Source organism: Saccopteryx leptura, chromosome 6 (assembly GCF_036850995.1).
Source record: "Saccopteryx leptura isolate mSacLep1 chromosome 6, mSacLep1_pri_phased_curated, whole genome shotgun sequence".
Taxonomy (NCBI): Eukaryota; Metazoa; Chordata; class Mammalia; order Chiroptera; family Emballonuridae; genus Saccopteryx; species Saccopteryx leptura.
Window position 1 is genome coordinate 51,828,512 of NC_089508.1, and position 20,210 is coordinate 51,848,721.

General features: G+C 39.9%; 1 protein-coding gene across 3 annotated transcripts in view; it reads left to right on the forward strand.

Moving 5' to 3' along the window:
* AAGAB (alpha and gamma adaptin binding protein) overlaps positions 1 to 20,210 on the forward strand; it is a 60,427-nt gene that overhangs the window by 13,679 nt on the left and 26,538 nt on the right. For all 3 annotated transcript variants that reach the window (XM_066342639.1, XM_066342640.1, XM_066342641.1), the window contains 4 exons: positions 4,773 to 4,963; positions 5,105 to 5,201; positions 5,527 to 5,616; positions 10,880 to 10,963. In XM_066342639.1, the coding sequence (XP_066198736.1) occupies positions 4,773 to 4,963; positions 5,105 to 5,201; positions 5,527 to 5,616; positions 10,880 to 10,963 (462 nt within the window). The remainder of the gene's footprint in view (positions 1 to 4,772; positions 4,964 to 5,104; positions 5,202 to 5,526; positions 5,617 to 10,879; positions 10,964 to 20,210) is intronic.

Below are 20,210 nucleotides of genomic sequence, written 5' to 3' on the forward strand. Positions count from 1 at the left end.
AAATTTTAGTACAGTTTTAACAATACAAATGATTGTGGTGATACTAGAAATACCAGTCCCATGCTCCTTGTCCGTCCCCATTAACAAGTGAATTCATTATTTTACTTTTTTTGCCTCCCCCCTTAAAAACATAGTCAATTTGTTATTTTAAAATATTACCCATTAATGAGATGGATCCATATGGTGGCTCCTCCTACCCTTTCAAAACAATTAGTTTAAACATTTTTTTTTTTTTTTTTTTTTGCTACTCTTCTTGGTTTAGTTTGCCTTCTTCCATATGTGCTTTTACTGGCATATTGCTGTGCCACCTGCTTGGAGTTTGGAGCATTAGCTTTGAATGCAACATAGACTTTGATCTTGGGGTTTTTCTTCAGCCTGTGGACATTTAGATGAAAAATGAATCATTGATAATAACTTATGTGTTATTTCTGCTTATTTTCTACCTGAACTTGTCATAAGGCTCCGTGAGGGACATTGTAGCTGGTTGCTATGGAATTGGTGGATAATTAATAAAGATTATGACTTTAGAAAGAAATTAAACAGAAAGAACTGTTGATTTCTTAAAGAGACAGGATAAAATCAAATTTTCAAATATTGGCCCAGACTGCCTGACCAGGCGGTGACGCAGTGGATAGAGCGTCCAACTGGGATGTGGAGGACCCAGGGTCGAGACCCCGAGGTCGCCAGCTTGAGTGTAGGCTCATCTGGTTTGAGCAAAGCTCACCAGGTTGGACCCAAGGTTGCTGGCTTGAGCAAGGGGTTACTCAGTCTGCTGAAGACCCACGATCAAGGCACATATGAGAAAGCAATCAATGAACAACTAAGGTGTCGCAACGAAAAACTGATGATTGATGCTTCTCATCTCTTTCCGTTCCTGTCTGTCTGTCCCTGTCTATCCCTCTCTCTGACTCTCTCTCTGTCTCTTTAAAAAAAAAAAAAAAAAAAAAAAAAAAAAGGGCCAGACCTGTTAATTTAAGAATAACAATTCTGGACTCTGGCCAGGTGGCTAAGTTAATAGAGCGCTGTCACAGTGAGCTGAGGTTGTGAATTCGATTCCCTGCTCAGGGTATGGAACTAGTTGTGCTCCTCTCTCTCTCTCTCTCTCTCTCTCTCTCTCTCTCTCTCTCTCTCTCTCTTTCTTTCTTTCTTTCTTTCTTTCTTTCTTTCTTTCTCTTTCTCTCTCTCCCCCTCCCCCCCCTCTCTCTCTTCCTAATCCCCCCATCCCCTTCATCTCTCTCAAACCAATTAAAAAATATTTTTACTATTTGAGAGTAACAGTTCTGGTTTTGGTGAAAATTTTTAGAAAGTGTGTTTCAAAGTGTGCCTTATGTTAAAGATAAAGTCTTATTTTCGGTTCCTGCTAATAATCACATGATGAAATGGATCAAAGATCTAAACATAAGACCTGAAACAATTAAGTACATAGAAGAAAACATAGGTACTAAACTCATGGACCTGGGTTTTAAAGAGCATTTTATGAATTTGACTCCAAAGGCAAGAGAAGTGAAGGCAAAAATTAATGAATGGGATTACATCAGTCTAAGAAGTTTTTGCTCAGCAAGAGAAACTGACAACAAAATAAACAGACAGCCAACTAAATGGGAAATGATATTTTCAAACAACAGCTCAGATAAGGGCCTAATATCCAAAATATACAAAGAACTCATAAAACTCAACAACAAACAAACAAACAATCCAATAAAAAAATGGGAAGAGGACATGAACAGACACTTATCCCAGGAGGAAATACAAATGGCCAACAGATATATGAAAAGGTGCTCATCTTCTTTAGTTATTAGAGAAATGCAAATCAAAACTGCAATGAGATACCACCTAACACCTGTTAGATTAGCTATTATTAACAAGACAGGTAATAGCAAATTTTGGAGAGGCTGTGGAGAAAAAGGAACCCTCATCCACTGTTGATGGGAATGTAAAGTAGTACAACCATTATGGAAGAAAGTATGGTGGTACCTCAAAAAACTGAAAATAGAACTACCTTATGACCCAGCAATCCCTCTACTGGGTATATACTCCAAAAACTCAGAAACATTGATACGTAAAGACACATGCAGCCCCATGTTCATTGCAGCATTGTTCATAGTGGCCAGGACATGGAAACAACCAAAAAGCCCGTCAATAGATGACTGGATAAAGAGGATGTGGCACATATACACTATGGAATACTACTCAGCCATAAGAAATGATGACATTGGATCATTTACAGCAAAATGGTGGGATCTTGATAACATTATACGAAGTGAAATAAGTAAATCAGAAAAAACCAGGAACTGCATTATTCCATACGTAGGTGGGACATAAAAGTGAGACTAAGAGACATTGATAAGAGTGTGATGGTTACGGGGGGAGGGGGGAGAGGGAGAGGGAAAGGGGGAGGGGGAGGGGCACAAAGAAAACTAGATAGAAGGTGACAGAGGACAATCTGACTGGGTGATGGGTATGCAACATAATTGAACGACAAGATAACCTGGACATGTTATCTTTGAATATATGTATCCTAATTTATTGATGTCGCCCCATTAAAAAAATAAAATTAAAAAAAAATAATCACATGATGAAAGGTTACAATGGAGGAAAAACATACATACACATATACACACTTTATATTATATATTATTATACATTATTCCTAGCAGACTTTGGACTAAATAATTTTCCCATATCTTTTTGTTGAACAGAAATTGTGGCAGTGTTCCATATAACATAACATTATCTTTGGAATATAAAATTTAATATTAATTTTCAGTGTCTTTCTAATTGTGAATTTTAGAAATATTTTACATGTTTATCAGTATTATGCATTGAAAGGGAATTTGAGGCCATTTTGTTGTACATACTTATATTAATAATTACCCAATTAGTGTCATGCCATTTTACTTCTCTAAGTTATTTTTCCACATCTGTATAAAATGGAGTTTGTAAGTATAAGTATGGGCATGAGAGATGGGAGTGTAGATTAGAACAATTTCTAATGCCTCTTCCAGCTCTAAATATTTTGTGACATTATGGAAGCAAAATATTTCAGTGGTTCCATGACCACATCTATTTTTCGCTTTTGTAAGAATTTCAGTAGTTACACCCATGCTGCACATGGGATTCTGAAAGATCTAGTTATATTCTAAAAGATTTAATTTGCTTGGCTATTAAACATTTAAAATTTGCTAGAAGTGTTTTTGTCAAATAAAAATTTGAGTTGGCTTTCAAAGAAGCTGAACAAGGCTGAATATAAATGAAATTGGGATCCTTTCTAAGTACCCATTTTTGTGTGTGTGTGTATGTGACAGAGACAGGGGGTGGGGGACAGATAGGGATAGACAGACAGGAAGGGAGAGGGATGTGAAGCATCGGTTCATTGCGGCACCTTAGTTGTTTGTTGATTGCTTTCTCATATGTGCCTTGACTGGGGGTCTACAGCAGACCGAGTAACCCCTTACTCAAGCTTGCGACCTTGAGTCCAAGCTGGTGAGCTGTGCTCAAACCAGATGAGCCCATGCTCAAGCTGGCGACCTCAGGGTTTCGAACCTGGGTCCTCTTCATCCCAGTCCGATGCTCTTTCCACTGCGCCACCTTGATCTGGTTAGGCCCTGTTCTTTTTTTAGTTAAATTAATGTGGAAACATTTAATCTAAGGAATATGTGTAACTCTTCATTTTATTATGGTTTAGCCTTACTGCTCTCTTCCTTCTCACTTGCAATAAATACAAAGTAGTTACACAATTTTTAGGATTCTTATCATTTGTCATCTTTCGTGAAGTTCATCAGCAATAAAATAAATATAGCTTTCATTCTTTTCTACTTGTTCTTTTCTGGGTGTTTGATGAGATGACTATTTTGTATTCTACCTAGTCTAGTTACAATAGTGTTTATATTCTTTAAAAAAGCCAGTGAGGCCTGACTGGTTATGGCACAGTGCGTAGAGTATGAACATGGGGCACTGAGGTCCCAGTTCAAAACCCTGAGTTTTCAGGCTTGAGCTCAGGCTCACCTGGCTTGGGAGTGGGGTAGCCAGCTTAAATTAGCCAGCTTAAATCCCATGGTCGCTGGCTTGAGCAAGGGGTCACTGGCTCGGCTGGACACCCCCCCCCCCCCCATCCAGGCATGTATGAGTCGCAATCAGTCACAACTAAACTGCTACTCATTTCTCTCCCTTCCTGTCTATCTCTCTCTTTCTCTCTCCTTTTTTTTTTTTTTTTTTTTTTTACAGAGACAGAGAGTCAGAGAGAGGGATAGATAGGGACAGACGGAAGGAACGGAGCGAGATGAGAAGCATCAATCAGTTTTTTTTTTCGTTGTGGCACTTCAGTTGTTCATTGATTGCTTTCTCATATGTGCCTTGACTGGGAGGCTACAGCAGACCGAGTAATCCCTTGCTCGAGCCAGCGACCTTGGGTCCAAGCTGGTGAGCTTTGCTCAAACCAGATGAGCCCGCGTTCAAGCTGGTGACCTCGGGGTCTCAAATCTGGGTCCTCCACATTCCAGTCCAACGCTCTATATCCACTGTGCTACTGCCTGGTCAGGCTCTCTCTCTCTCTCTCTTTTGCTAAAAGGAAATAAAAAGGCAATGAGTAAAATTATGTCACCATTACTTTTATAATCAAATGATCAGAGAATAAAATACCCTAATAAATGTGAGGCTGTTTGAAATCCTTGTCTGAAGGGAAGCAGCTGAAGTACTCTGCTATCTTATTGAGAAAATTGACCAACATATATTGGTTTTTCACTTTCCACAGTAATGTTGTATCATTTATTTAGACATCCTTGGAGCAGAAGATCTTGTTGTAGAAGCGACTGCCAGTGATGCTGTGAGATTTTATCCTTGGACCATTGATAATAAGTACTATTCAGCGGAAATCAATCTGTGTGTAGTGCCAAACAAGTTTCTCGTCACTGCAGAGATTGCAGAGTCTGTCCAAGCATTTGTGGTTTACTTTGACAGCACACAAGTAAGATTTTGTTTTACATGGAACCTTGAATAAGAAATTATTTTGTACTTTCTTTTTATTTTTCCCTCTGCTCTTTTCGTGAGTTCTCTTAATGTCTATTTTTGTTTGTTTCCCCCCCCCAACACACACACACACACACAGAAATCTGGTCTTGATAGTGTCTCGTCGTGGCTTCCACTGGCAGAAGCATGGTTACCTGAAGTGATGATCTTGGTCTGCGATAGAGTGTCGGAGAATGGTAAGACACTTCGATGGGAAGGTAGTTTGTACATATGTTTGCCATTCTTTGGTAAACAAAGTACATTTGTTTCCTTAACTTGGAATAGTGTGTCTCATGTCACTTTAATTACCAGCTATTTCTCTTTTGAATCTTGCAATATTTACTTTTTTCCTTTCTTTAAATAACGGACACTTTGGGTTGGAGAAATAATTTTCTTTATATTTATTTTGGATTTCTATAGAATAATATTGACATTAATGGAAACACATTGAGATTTGTGGATAGCATTGCAGCACTATTTGCTTTATTTATACTTATAGATTTTTTTGGCATATTATTTCAGGTGTGAACAGACAAAAAGCTCAAGAATGGTGTATAAAACATGGCTTTGAACTGGTAGAACTTAGTCCGGAAGAATTGCCTGAGGAGGATGGTAAGTGTTTCATTTTGAGAGAAAACATGGCATTTAGATTGAGATATGAGATTATTTAATTCCTGGAAGAAGAATCATGGCCCTGACTGGTTTGCTCAGTGGTAGAGCATTAGCTGGGTGTATGGAAATCCTGCATTCGAATCCCGGTCAGCGCACACAAGAGAAGCGACTCTGCTGCTCCACTCCTTTCCTTTTCCCTTCTCTTTCATTGTCTCTCACTTCCCCTCCTGCAGCCATGACTCAGTTGGAGCATTTTGGCCCCAGGTGCTGAGTATGGCTCCATGGCCTTGCCTCAGGTGCTAAAAATAGCCCAGTTGCCGAGTAACAGGGCAACGGCCCTAGATGTGCAGAGCATTGCCTGGTAGGGGGCTTGCCAGGTGGATCCCGGTCACGGTGCATGTGGGAGTCTGTCATTCTGCCTCCCCTCCTCTTTCTTAAGGGGGAGAAAAAAATCACAGTGAAATTTAAAAAACATTCTTCTTTCCCTGGCTGCTTGAAAAGATTTGTGCAAAATCCATTGATGTGATCTTACCATTAATCAAATAAATCATTTTACCCATTTTAGGACATTTTCTTTTTAAGATTTTATTCATTGATTTTAGAGAGAGGAGAGAGAGAGAGAGAAAGGAGCAGGGGTAGAAGCAGTTAGCATCAACTTAAAGTAGAAGCTTCTCATATGTGCCTTGACCCAGCAAACCCAGGGTTTTGAACCAGTGACCTCAGCATTTCAGGTCAAGGCTTTATCTACTGTGCCACCACAGGACATGCATTTTATTTTAGTATTATACTTTTGAAGTGTTGTTTGCTTTTCTTATGCATAAAAGTAGAGAATTTCTACCTTAGTCATTTCCCTGATCTCTTATCCTCTCTCCATACCCAAAAAAGGAGAGTTTGACCTATATTCATAAATAAGTAATGTTCCTTATTTTGAACTCCTAGTAACCCAAGGCTGAATTCCTGGGAACCATAGGGTATATGTCAGTCCTATTTGTATGTCTTTTGGACATTTGAAAGAAAAAATAGACTCAGAATTCACTCTTGGGGTAGCTCTATATTTAACTGCCTTCTGCTACTTTGTGGACCTTCTTCTATTTCTTCCCCCTCTTCATTTCCCCTCTCCCATTTCTCTTCCCATCTTTACTCCTTCCAAGTACACCTAGGCTGCTACTATGGGATCTACCAAGATAAGGAGTTTGGCCTATCAAAAGCTTATAATCTGGTATAAGAGATAAAACATGAATATAAATAATTGAGTTACCAAGTAGGACATCATAAGTATTATAAAAAAAAATATTGCTACGGTGGTATTTCAGAGAAGAGAATATTTTAAAGAATGAATTGGCACCATGAACTCTCACATGTGAACTGGTCCATGGGAAAGAAATGAAAAACGTACTAGATTTACATTTAGAGGACTGGTGGGGAGGTGATGTTGAGAAGATGCCAGTTCCAAAAGACATTCTAGGCAGGGCCAACCAATATGAATTAAATACATAGATAGGATATAAGTAATCCTTACGTGAAACTTGTGTGTGTGTGTGTGTGTGTGTGTGTGTGACAGAAACAGAGAGAGGGACAGATAGGGACAGACAGACAGGAAGGGAGAGAGATGAGAAGCATCAATTCTTGGTTGCAGCACCTTAGTTGTTCATTGATTGCTTTCTCATAAGTGCCTTGACCAGGGGGCTACAGGAAACCGAGTAACCCCTTGCTCAAGCCAGCGACCTTGGGTTTAAACTGGTGAGCTGTGCTCAAACCAGATGAGCCCGCACTCAAGCTGGCGACCTCGGGGATTCAAACCTGGATGCTTTGTGTCCCAGTCCGTTGCTCTATCCACTGTGCCACCACCTGGTCAGGCTGAAACGTATTTTTAAAGGAATTAAGAAATTTCTTTTTATAGTACGGCTTGTTTAGAATTTTTTTCAAAATGTTACCTTTGAAAATAAAACCTTGCCAGAGAAGAAGAGGACTAAAATGAAATAAAAAGGTTGCTTTTTCTCCCTGTACATTTTTAACAATATTGATAAGTGTAATTTTTCCTTCTATGTTTTTCTAGTTTCCCTAAAACTTGTGCCCTATTTTGTATATGTGATCATGTGTGGAGTCACTTATTTTTGGCACTACAATTTTCTCTTACTTCTATTGTCCTTGAGAGTCAAATTGGGTCATTTATTTAATCTGTTTTCATTTTGGAATCTGCTCCTTTATACCACTATACTTTTTCTTGTTCCTTGGCTAAAAAATGTTTTTATATTCAGCTTAATCTTTAAAAAAAAATTATTTTAAATGTATTCATTTTGAGAAAGAAAGATGGGGGGGGAGAGAGAGAGAGAGAGAGAGAGAGAGAGAGAAGTGGGGGAGGAGCAGAAAGCATCAACTCCCATATGTGCCTTGACCAGGCAAGCCCAGGGTTTTGAACTGGCGACCTCAGCTTTCCAGATCAACACTTGATCCACTGCACCATCACAGGTCAGGCCAGCTTAATCTTAAAATAGATTTTGACATATCATCTTTAGGTAATGTAACTAAAACCTTTCTAGAATTTTTAAGTGCCAACAGATCTCAAGCCATATAACCTCAGCCTTTACGTGCATGAATTATTTGAAGATGAGTATAAGACTTTATGCTTGTTTGTATTAAATTTCATATTGGCTCTTCAGACCATTATTTTTGGTTCCTGGTTATATCATCTGAAGTATTAGTTATTCTTTCAAGAATTGAATCATTTATAGTTGAGGTAAACGTGGCTTTTATTTCTTCATTTAAACAGTGATGGTGATAAATTTATTTTTGGAGAATACTTTTGGTTTAATTCTCACTATATTTCTGTTAAGTTGGTAAGTTGACTTCTTTTTTTAAGTGGGAAGTGGGAAGGCAGAGAGACAGACTCCCGAATGTGCCCTGACCGAGATCCACCCAGCAAGCTCCTTATGGGGCAATGCTCTGCCCATCTGGAGCTGTTGTTCCATTGCTTGGCGACTGAGCTACTTAATTTAGCACCTGAGGCAAGGCCATGGAGCCATCCTCAGTGCCTGGGGCCTGCTTGCTCCAACCAAGCCATGGCTGCAGGAGGGGAAGAGAGAGGTAGAGAGGGAGAAGGGGAGAGGTGGAGAAACAGATGGTCGCTTCTCCTGTGTGTACTGACCTGGAAACAAACCCAGGACATGCACATACTGGGCCGATGCTCTACCACTGAGCCAACCAGCCAGGGCTAGGTTGGCTTTCTTTAAATGGTTCATCAGTCTCAGTTACTGTGTGCCTGCTATCATTCAGGCACTGTGTTAGGCAGTGGGAATAATGAACTCATTAAGACACGGTTCCTATTTTCAAGGAGTGTACAGTCTAGAAGAGGTTACACCAGCGGATCTCAACCTGTGGGTCGCGACCCCGGCAGGGGTCGAACAACCAAAACACTTTAGGCGACCCCTGTGTTTTGGTCGTTCGACCCCCGCCAGGGTCGCGACCCACAGGTTGAGAACCACTGAGTTACACTAGTAAATCTTATCAGCATGATATTTGTCCTTGATGAAATAACTGATAAGTTGCAGAGCCTGGGTTCAAATTCAGGTCTTCTGACTTCTACAGTGTGTCCGTAAAGTCATGGTATACTTTTGACCGGTCACAGGAAAGGAACAAAAGACGATAGAAATGTGAAATCTGCACCAAATAAAAGGAAAACTCGCCCAGTTTCATACCTATTCAGTGCAGTTCGATGTGGGCTCACGCACAGATTTTTCAGGGCTCCTTAGGTAGCTATCCCATATAGCCTCTACAGACTCATCACTGACTGATGGCCTACCAGAACGAGGTTTCCTTCAACTGCTTATCCCACCGAGTAATGTTATTCCTATGTGGTGGCGCTTCGTTATAAATGCGCCGATATTCACTTTGCACTTTGGTCACGGATTCGAATTTAGCGAGCCACAGAACACACTGAACTCTCCTCTGTACCGTCCACATCTCGACTGGCATGGCCGTGGGCTGCTCTGCTATATACATGGTGTTACGTCATCATCTGTGCATGCACACATGCTGCCACATCATCCTACAGAAACTGGGAGGGTTTTCCTTTTATTTGGTGCAGATTTCACATTTCTGTTGTCTTTTGTTGCTTTCCTGTTACTGGTCAAAAGTGCACCATGACTTTACGGACACACTGTATTTCTGTGTACTTCCACTAGAGACAGGCTCTGTGTGGCTTGTGCTCTGTGAACTGGTAGGAGACTTTCTTCTTTCAGCCATTTGCAGTGTTGTAATAGTTAATAATACTACCTTATTCTTATGCTAATTGGGATTACTGCCTTGTTTAGAGTAGTGCCAATTAAATTCTAAAAGTGGGATAATACCAATACTAAACTAAACTAAGTTGTGGGTATTTTTAATGACATTTTACCTCTCTTATACTCTGGTTATGGTAATTTCACTTCTCTCTTTTTTTTTTTTAGTGACAGAGACGGAGAGAGGGACAGATAGGGACAGACAGACAGGAACGGAGAGAGATGAGAAGTATCAATTCTTTGTTGCAGCACTTTAGTTGTTCGTTAATTGCTTTCTCATATGTGCCTTGACCAGGGGGACTACAGCCAAGCCAGTGACCCCTTGCTCAAGCCAGTGACCTTGGGTTCAAGCTGGTGAGCTGTGCTCAAACCAGATGAGTCTGCACTCAAGCCGGTGACTTCCAGGTTTCGAACCTGGGTCCTCTGAGTCCCAGTCTGACGCTCTATTCACTGCACCACCGCTTGGTCAGGCTCACTTCTCATTCTTAAACTGTCTTTCTCTGATCAGAAAGTTCTTCTCTAGATAGCTATTATAAGCAATAATTATTTTTTGGTGCCCAGGAGAAGAAAGGGTGTTTGCAGGATTTTTTTAGCATACTAAGAGGACCATTCCTGCCGTTAGCAATATCATTCTCTATAAATAACCAAGACTGGTAGTATTCTAGTGCTCTTTCAGGATTATGTAATTAATGGAAACTAACATTTCCAGGAGAATATGAGTAGGTAACAATGGTGAGGTAACAATGGTGAGGCAATGTTATTATATAAGCCTCTTACTAGTGTGTGTTTTTCTCTTTGTCTTAGTTTCTGGAATATACTTATCGGGAGCTTTGAGTTCTGTATTTGCTTTATTTTTTTTTATTATGTAAGTTACAAATGTGAAGTAACAACTAAATAAGCAAGTTAATTAAGCATACCCTAAGCCACATATGTATGTTTGTATAAGTACATGTATAAATATATATATTTTTTACCTCATTGATTAGATGACTTCCCAGAGTCTACAGGAGTAAAGCGAATTGTTCAAGCCTTGAATGCCAATGTCTGGTCCAATGTAGTGATGAAGAATGGTAAGTAACTTGGGACTAAATGTCCTAAGAAATTTTCCTCCTGTTTCTTGTAAGTTTTAAATTATTTGGATATATAAGGGAATGCAATAAATGTAGCATCGTGAATAAATATAACTTTTATAATCCTTTAAAAAAAATTATTTGGATATATGTGTTTATTCAGTCTTATCCCCATTTGAAGGAAGACCAAAAAGTAATACTTCTAAGAATTTAAAATATATGTTTATAGTTAATTCAATAAGAATTAGAGCTTGCCTATGATATGCCTAGCATTGTGTTTGGGCTTGAGAAATAACACCAATATTTTAAACATGAGCTCTCTCCTTGAGGAGCTCAGAGCTCACCTGTGCAACGTGTACACTTTTTAAATACTAGGTAGTCATACAAGGCAACCCGAGATGAGTGCAGAATGGCTGATACAAGCAGTAAGTACCTGGAGGCCAGAGAAGTGGCCTTGGCTGTGGGCTTGAGTGCATAGAGAGAGCTTTAAGGAGAAAACAGATCTTGGCAGTAGTCTTAATGGGATGGTCAAGATTTGGGTTGGTGAAGAGGGAACATGACAAGCAGGGGAGAGAGCATCACATCAGTAATAGTGGTTGTATATCCTAGGGTCACTAGCAGAATCTCACCTAGCAGTTGGAGCTAGCTTAGGAAAGAGGCCTGAATACTAAGCAGGAAAATCTGGGATTTTTCCTATAAGAATTGGTGAGAAACTAGAGATTTTTTTAGCAAGAGAGTTATGCAAAGAAATTGGTGTCTTTAAAAGATTAATATCACGGTGGTGTGCAGGTGGTTTGGCAGTTGACGCTAGTGGAAGTAGAGTGTGGAGTCACGGTGACTAGATAGCTGTTACCACAGCTCATGAGGAAGGTGTGGGACCTGGGCTAATGCCAGATCTAGAGTGCAGTCTGAAGTGGGTAGGCTAGTTCATCCCCATGAGCCTTGTATTGTCTGGGTTCATTTTCTGTGGCTGCAGTAATGAAATACCACAAGCAAGGTGGCATAGAACAACAGGTACTTAATGTCTCAGAGTTCCAGATGCCAGAGTTCTAAAATCAAGATGTCAGCATGGCCCTGCTCCTTCTAAAAGGTGATGGAGAGGAATCTTTCAGGTCTCTTTTCTAGCTTCTGGTAATTCTTTGGCTTAGGGCAGCATAACTCTGATCTTCACATGACATTCTTTCTGTGTCCCTGTCTGTGTCCAAATTTCTTCTTTTTATGAGGACAGTGGTCATATTGACTTACAGGCCCACCCAACTCCAGTAGGAGTTACTTAATTACCTCTCCAGTTACCCTTTTTCCAAGTAAAGTCGCATTCTAAAGTACTGGGGATTAGAACTTTAACACATAAATTTTGGGGAGATACAATTCACCCTGTAACATAGTCCTTTAGGAACAGCTGCCTGAGTAGTGTTTTCCTTTATTGTAGCACTTAGCTCCTCAACAAGTAAGCTGTGCTGGGTGAAACACTACAGATGGGAATGAGAAAAGCATTTATAGTGAGCTTACCCCATCTTCCTGAGGGTCAAGTGGCAGATCAGTTTTATAGAAGTAAAAATATTTCATCTCAATTTTTGGTCAACACTCAAGTGTTAAATGACACTGGGGCCCTTTAGCATGCCTGAGATCTATCTAACCTGTGTCATCATTGAAGATGCTCCTTCTGGCTTAGTAAGGTACTTGCTCCTCTCCTTTTCTTCCCCTCTCTTTTCTACTTTATTTTTTCTAGGGGGGATCTATTGTGTTGCATTGAATTGCAAAGATATGAGATTATATTATTGAGGTAGCATTCAAAATAAGGCCCTAATAAATCTATACAAAATAAGGAGACTTCATCCTCTGTTGTCATCTTCCTATTACCAAAACAAACTCAAACTGAGGGTTGGTCCAACCATTCATTCATTCAGCAAATCTTTATCGAGCATTTATCATAGACATTGCTGTAGACTTCACTATAAAAAATACATGTAAGGTAGGTACATAAACTGGATCAAGTTGGAATAAAATTATGTTTAGTGGTGCTTATTATATTAATGAGAAATATTTTCAGAAAAGATTATTTGGCTTCAGTCATGTTTTGAAATGTCTGTCCCCTCCCTAAGTTCATACACTAAGGAAGTGTGCCTTGTAATTTACTTTTGTAGCTATAAATTTAGAAGCTGGACTGAACATACTAGCTTTGGAATTATGGTCAAAGGTGTTTTCTGAAAAAAGGGCGTTCTACTTACACTCGAGACAATATTCTTAAGAATCCTACAGAGCAACAAGGCTCACTGGATTTTTCATGATTCTTTCCCCTGAAGTATCTTTGCTTGTTTCTTTTCTTGACAGTATTGGTACACTGGTTTGCCATTACCCAAAATGCAAAATATTGCCATTAGTTTGATTTCGTATTTAAGAGGACCCTAGCTTATGTGGTATGAAGGAAACTTAACTATCTTCTCTCTAGGAGGAGTGCTGGATATGGAAGTACAGTGACATTTGGGTACAGCCCAGGTGCTAGGAAGAGTGAAGGACATCCTTGAATACCCCCGCATCTTAGAGCAGAGACAAAACTCTGTATGAATATATGGTGGGTGTTTTACTCTTCCAGGACCGCTTGCCTCCTGTGCTCTTGGCAGACCCCTGCTTTGCTGGTGGCCTCTGACTCCTTGGCAGGCTTTTCTGGAAGGTGTCTGCCAGCAGGTGCTCAGATTGGTTGGTTTGTTTTGAGGGCCTCCATCTTCTTTACTTCCTTTTTTCCTTTCTTTATTTCCTTTTATTTTTCTCTTTTTAAAAGAGTATGGTTAAATATACATAGCATAAAATTTACCATTTTAATCATTTTGAAGTGCACAGTTCGGAGGCATTAAGTACATTAACATTCCTGTGCAGCTATCATCATTTAAAGCTTTTTAAGCCAAAAAAAATTTTTAATCAAAAAGTTGATAAAGAAAGATATTAGAAGTGTTCTTTTCTGTTGTTTCTTTTAATGGAAATTCAACCAATTATTTAATGAAGGAACACATTTTTACACAATCTTGAGAATAATAAAAGAGGTAGCATACCTGATTCATTCTAAGGCTAGTTTAACATGGTTCATACCCCTAAAGATAGTACCAATAAAACTTAAGAGGCCATCTCATTCATGGACAATTTTAATCAAAACATTAGTAGCCCTAACCCAGAAACACAGAAAAAGAATATATCATGACTTCGTTGGTTTATTCTAAGAACACAACATTCTTTTTTTTTTTTTTTTTTTTTTTTCTGAAGCTGGAAACGGGGAGGCAGTCAGACAGACTCCTGCATGCGCCCGACCGGGATCCACCCTGCATGCCCGCCAGGGGGCGATGCTCTGCCCATCCGGGGCGTCGCTCTGTCGCAACCTTAGCCACTCTAGCGCCTGGGGCAGAGGCCAAGGAGCCATCCCCAGCGCCCGGGCCATCTTTGCTCCAATGGAGCCTCGGCTGCGGGAGGGGAAGAGAGAGACAGAGAGGAAGGAGAGGGGGAGGGGTGAAGAAGCAGGTGGGCGCCTCTCCTGTGTGCCCTGGCCGGGAATTGAACCCGGGACTTCCACACACCAGGCCGACGCTCTACCACCGAGCCAACCGGCCAGGGCCCACAACATTCTTAATATAAGAAAAATCTACTTAAATCACGACATGTACAGGTTACATGGGGGGGGGGGGGGGGTCATGATTATGGCAATCAAAGAAAAAGAGCATTTAAAAACTTCAAACTCTTTTTTTTGGAGGGAGGTTAGAGATAGGAAATTGAACAAATCATAAATGGACTTCTGTGGCAGAAATTGATCATATATCATAAAGTAGATACTATACTGAATGTGAAATGGAAATGTAGACGGTGATACCACCTCTCACACTCAGGACACTCATGACCAATTTTTTTTGTTGTTTTTGTTAGAAAAATTACTATAATCACAATTGATTCTTGGGATTATTACATTGCAAGTTATATAATCCAAGTAATTATTTAGGATTATGTATTATCTATTTAGTATTTATCAAGCAGTAATGGAACACTGAGGTTATACTATTTACTGGTCTTTAATTTTATACTGATTCAGAAAAATATTAAAAATTTTTTAAATATTTAAGAGTTTGAAACTCTTTTAAAAATTCATTTTAAATGTACTCAGTTTGAAAAAAACTCCAGTTCTAGTAAAAACTATGAAAATTTAGCTGTTATGGCAAGTAGCCTTGAAACTGTACAACTCTGACTTGGGTTTTATTTCTTTGCAATTTATCGTCCACTTGATATTCAAAGGCCAAATACTTAATCTGAAAATTGAGTTAATTAAAAATTTAGAAATGAGGAGCTTCCTTTCTACCTTTCTTCAAGATAAAGTGGATGTGTTTCCTGAATAGAAATTTATGATTTAAATGAGTAGCCAGCTCAATTCTTTACTTCTTACAAGTCCTAACAACTTACCTGGTTATAGGATATTATAATAATTTTTTGCCTCTAGTCTCTTCCTTAAATCTTAATAATACAAAAACAACCATAGAAAAGATGGGTAAATTGGACTTCACCAAAATTAAAAACTTACATTCTTCAAAGGACACTGAGGAAACTGAAGCAGTAACCCTCAGAATTTGTAAACCATGTGTCTGATAAGGTTCTAGTATCCAGAATGTGTAAAGAACTCTTATAACTCAATAATAAGACAAACAGCCCAGTTTAAAAATGTCGAAGGAGTTGAATAGACATTTTTCCAAAGAAGATACCCAAATGGCCAGTAAACACGTGAAAAGATTTTTTTTTTTTTTTTTGTATTTTTCCGAAGCTGGAAACGGGGAGAGACAGTCAGGCAGACTCCCGCATGCTCCCGACCGGGATCCACCTGGCACGCCCACCAGGGGCAACGCTCTGCCCACCAGGGGGTGATGCTCTGCCCCTCCGGGGCGTCGCTCTGCCACGACCAGAGCCACTCTAGCGCCTGGGGCAGAGGCCAAGGAGCCATCCCCAGCGCCTGGGCCATCTTTGCTCCAATGGAGCCTTGGCTACGGGAGGGGAAGAGAGAGACAGAGAGGAAAGAGGGGGGTGGGGGTGGAGAAACAAATGGGTGCTTCTCCTATGTGCCCTGGCCGGGAATTGAACCCGGGTCCCCCGCACGCCAGGCCGACACTCTACCGCTGAGCCAACTGGCCAGGGCCTGAAAAGATTTTTAACATCATTAGTCACTAGACAAATCACAACCACGAGGTAGTACTGCACACTTACCAGGTTAGGTATAATCAAAGAGAGACAAGAATAGGTGTTGGTGAGGATGTGGAGAAATTAAAACTCATATACTGCTAGTGGGAGTGTAAAATGGCAGCCACTTTGGAACAGTAGTTGCTCAAAAAATTAAACCCAATGACCCAACTTTTCCACTCATAGGTATGGATACTGAAGAGAACTGATGTCTACACAAAAACTTGTACAAAAATGTTTTCTAGAAGCATTATTCATAATGGCCCAAAGTAGAAACAATGAAATTTGAAACAACTGCTGAAAATAAAATGTGATATATTCTTGCAATAGAATATTACTCAATTATTAGAAGAAATGAAGCATGGATGAACCTCAAAACATTATGCTAAGTGAAAAAAGCCTGACACAAAGGCTGCATAGTTTATGGTTTCAATTACATGAAATGTCCAGAATAGTTAAATTCCAAGAGATGGAAAGTAGGTTAGCGTTTCCAAGGGGCTAGGAGGAGGGATTACTATTAGGTACAGGGTTTCTATTGGGGTGATGAGAATGTTCTGGTATTAGATAGTGATGAATGGTTACACAACTTTGTGACTGTACTGAAAATTATTGAATTTTATACTTTTAGAAAGGCAAATGTTGTGAGATGTGAATATCAGTAAGAAGGAAAGAAAAGGAAAGAGAAAAATGGAGAGAGTGAGAGAGGAAGGAAGTACTACTAATGGTAGTTGTAATGATGGAAGGGGTGGTGGTGGTAGAAGGAAGTGAAATGGTAATCCTGCATACTAGTAGCAGCTGCTTACATACATACATTGTCTTACTTAATCACAATATCCATGAGTTAGGCTTAGAGACATTAAGTAATTTTCCTAAGGTCATAGAGCTCATCAGTTTTCAAATTTGTTTGCACACTCAAATCACCTGGGAAACTTTAAAAAAATACTAATGCCTGAAACTCATGCTCAGATGTTCCGGATTAATTGGTATGGGGTGAGACTTGAGCATACAGCAGTTACAGCAGTTTGAGAACCATTAATATTAGCTGTTAACTGTCAAAGTCCTGATTTGAATATATACCTTTACAATTTTGAAGGCTTACACATTTAACTACTATACCACATAGCCTTATAAATTATTATGTAGTAATGAAATTCCCCCTTTACTGCTGTTTCTCTCAAGAATCGAGTGATCCCAGTCCCAGCACTACCACTCAGGTAGATCTCATTCTTCAGGCTTGCTCTATTTATTTATTTATTTTAAAATTAAATGTATTGAGGTAACATTGTTAGTATCATTATATAACATTCAAGTAAGTGTACAACATTATAATCTCAAATCTGTATACTCTGTCGGGTGTTCACTACCCAAAGTCTGGTTTCTTTCTTTTACCATATATTTGACCCCCTTTACCCAATTCACCTGCCTCCCTCCCCCCTTCCTCTCTGGTAACAACCATTCTGTTGTCTGTAAACTTTGTTTTGTTAGTTTGTTATTTTTTGTTTTATATTTCACATATAATTGAAATCATTCAATTTTTGTTCTTTTCTGTCTGACTTATTAGACTTAGCATTTCAAGATCAATCTATGTTGCAAATTGCAATATTTCATCTTCTTTTTGTGGCTGAGGAGTATTTCATTGTGTGTACACACACACACACATACATATGACATCTCTATCTAATCATCCATGAGGCTGATCTCCCTCCTTGGCTCCCCGGCTCTGGCCTATCTGGGCCTCATCCAGACCATTCATCTCGGAAGGGATGGGCGGCTATAGTATTTTTTAAGTGCCTCAGGAATTCAGATATGCAGCCCTGGTTGAGAACCAGACATAAATGATAGTCATCTAGTTCTAACTTGTAAGAGTTTGCTTAATCCATGGGAATAAACTAGACATTTTAAAGGCTGCATTAGCCCTCTGACTAACTTGCTCTTTTCTGGTCCTAAATCATATTGTATTCGCAAGTCAGTCCTCTGACCGTAACAAAGCCAGAGAAAGGAGACAGGATGGTACCCAGTTTAGGGTCATCTAGAGTAGTGGTCCCCAACCCCTGGGCCGCGGACTGGTATTGGTCCGTGGGCCATTTGGTACCGGTCCGCAGAGAAAGAATAAATAACTTACATTATTTCCGTTTTATTTATATTTAAGTCTGAACGATGTTTAATTTTTAAAAAATGACCAGATTCCCTCTGTTACATTCATCTAAGACTCACTCTTGATGCCTGTCTTGTAAGTTCGACAATTATATTTAAAAATACCACAGTTTTTAAGCTGGTCGCATAATTTTATTTTGTGCATTTATCCGTCCCACCCTAAAGGCCGGTCCGTGAAAATATTTTCTGACATTAAACCGGTCCGTGGCCCAAAAAAGGTTGGGGACCACTGGTCTAGAGGCAAAAGGGAAAGTAATGGGCACTGCCTTCTATACTTCCTTGGTCTTGTTTCTAGTTTGGGTTAGTATCATGACAAGATCACTAGTGCTTGAATTAAACAGTCCTCCTTGAGATCTGTAAGAAATAATACATCCTTTATAAGTAGCTGATTGCCTAGTGACCAAGTTGAGACCCTGGCCAATTGAGTTTTTCTTATGTCAACCTCAAATCTCTCTCTGGTACACAGTTAAAAGTCTGGTTTCAAGTGTGCATCATTCATTCAAAAGTTATTTTATTGAGTACTTATATTGTGTGCCAGGCATTGGTCTGTGTGCTCAGGATACACCAGTAAACAAAACATTTTGTCATTCAGGTAGGAGGCAGTAGTCAGTAGACAAGTAATTAGTAGCTTGCACAGTCTGCTAGAAGATGATAGTGATATGGGAAAAAATAAATTAGGGTTAGGGGGATTGAGATTGCCTGGTAGATTGCACTATTAAATGGTTGGTCAGGATAGGTCATCTTGAGGCCTTGAGATTTGAGGAAGGAGAGGAGGTATTTCATCATGTGGGTGTCTAGGAGAAGAGCACATCAGACAGGAAATAGCTACAGCAAAGGCCCTGAGGGGAAAGCACGCCTGCCATGTTTGAAGAACCTCAGGGAGCACACTGTGCATGAGGAGAGGGGATCAGAGGTAACAGCAGACCAGCTGATTTAGGGCTTTGTAGGCCATCACAGTAACTTCCACAGTTATTCAGCGTCAACTAGGGAGCATTGCAGGGCTTCATGTGGAAGAGTGACATGACCTGACTTCATCATTAAAATGATGACTCTGATTGCTCTGTGGAGAATAGATGGTGGAGGTGAGGAGAAGCCCAGATCTCTCAGGAGGCTCTTGCAGTATTCCATGAGAGAGATGGAGGTCGCTCAGGTCAGAATTGTAGCAATGGAAGGGTTGAGAAAAGGCCAACTTATGGCTATATTTTGAGGTAGAACCACCATGATTTCCTGACACTTTGGATGTGAGGTATGAAAGAGTGGTCAAGGCAGACGCCAGGATATGGGCCTGAAAATTTTGGAGAGTAAGTTGCCATTAGCTGCACTGAGGAAACCGCAGATGAAGCAAGCTTTGAGGAGCAGTATGGAGAATCAGTAATTCAGTTTTGGGCATGTTAACTTTGAGATGGCTACTAGACTTCCAGGTGGAGATGTCAGGGAGCTAGTTGGATAGATGTGAGGTTAGGCATATGCACAGTATTTAAATTCTTGAGCCTGGATGAGGTCACCAGGGCAGTAAATGTAGTTAATGAAAAGGACCAAGGGACTCGGTCAGCCCTGGGACATTTCAGTGTCAAGAGTTCATGGAGGAGAGAAGGAGCCAGTGACAGAGACTGAGAAAGAATGATCAGCAAGATAGGAAAATTGAGACTATAGAGTTCTAGAAGCAAAAGTGGAATGTTGTCAAGGTGAGAACAGCAAAGCCAGATGCTCCGTGTAGGTTAAGTAAGATGAGAGCTGAGAATTGCCCTTTGGATTTAGCAATGTGGAGGCTGTTAGTGACCTCGAAGAGAGCAGTTTCAGTAAAGTAGGTTTAAGAGACTGAGAGGAGAAATATAGCAGAAGATGGTGACTACAAACTACTCATCTGACAAATTTTGTATGAAAAGGAGCAGAG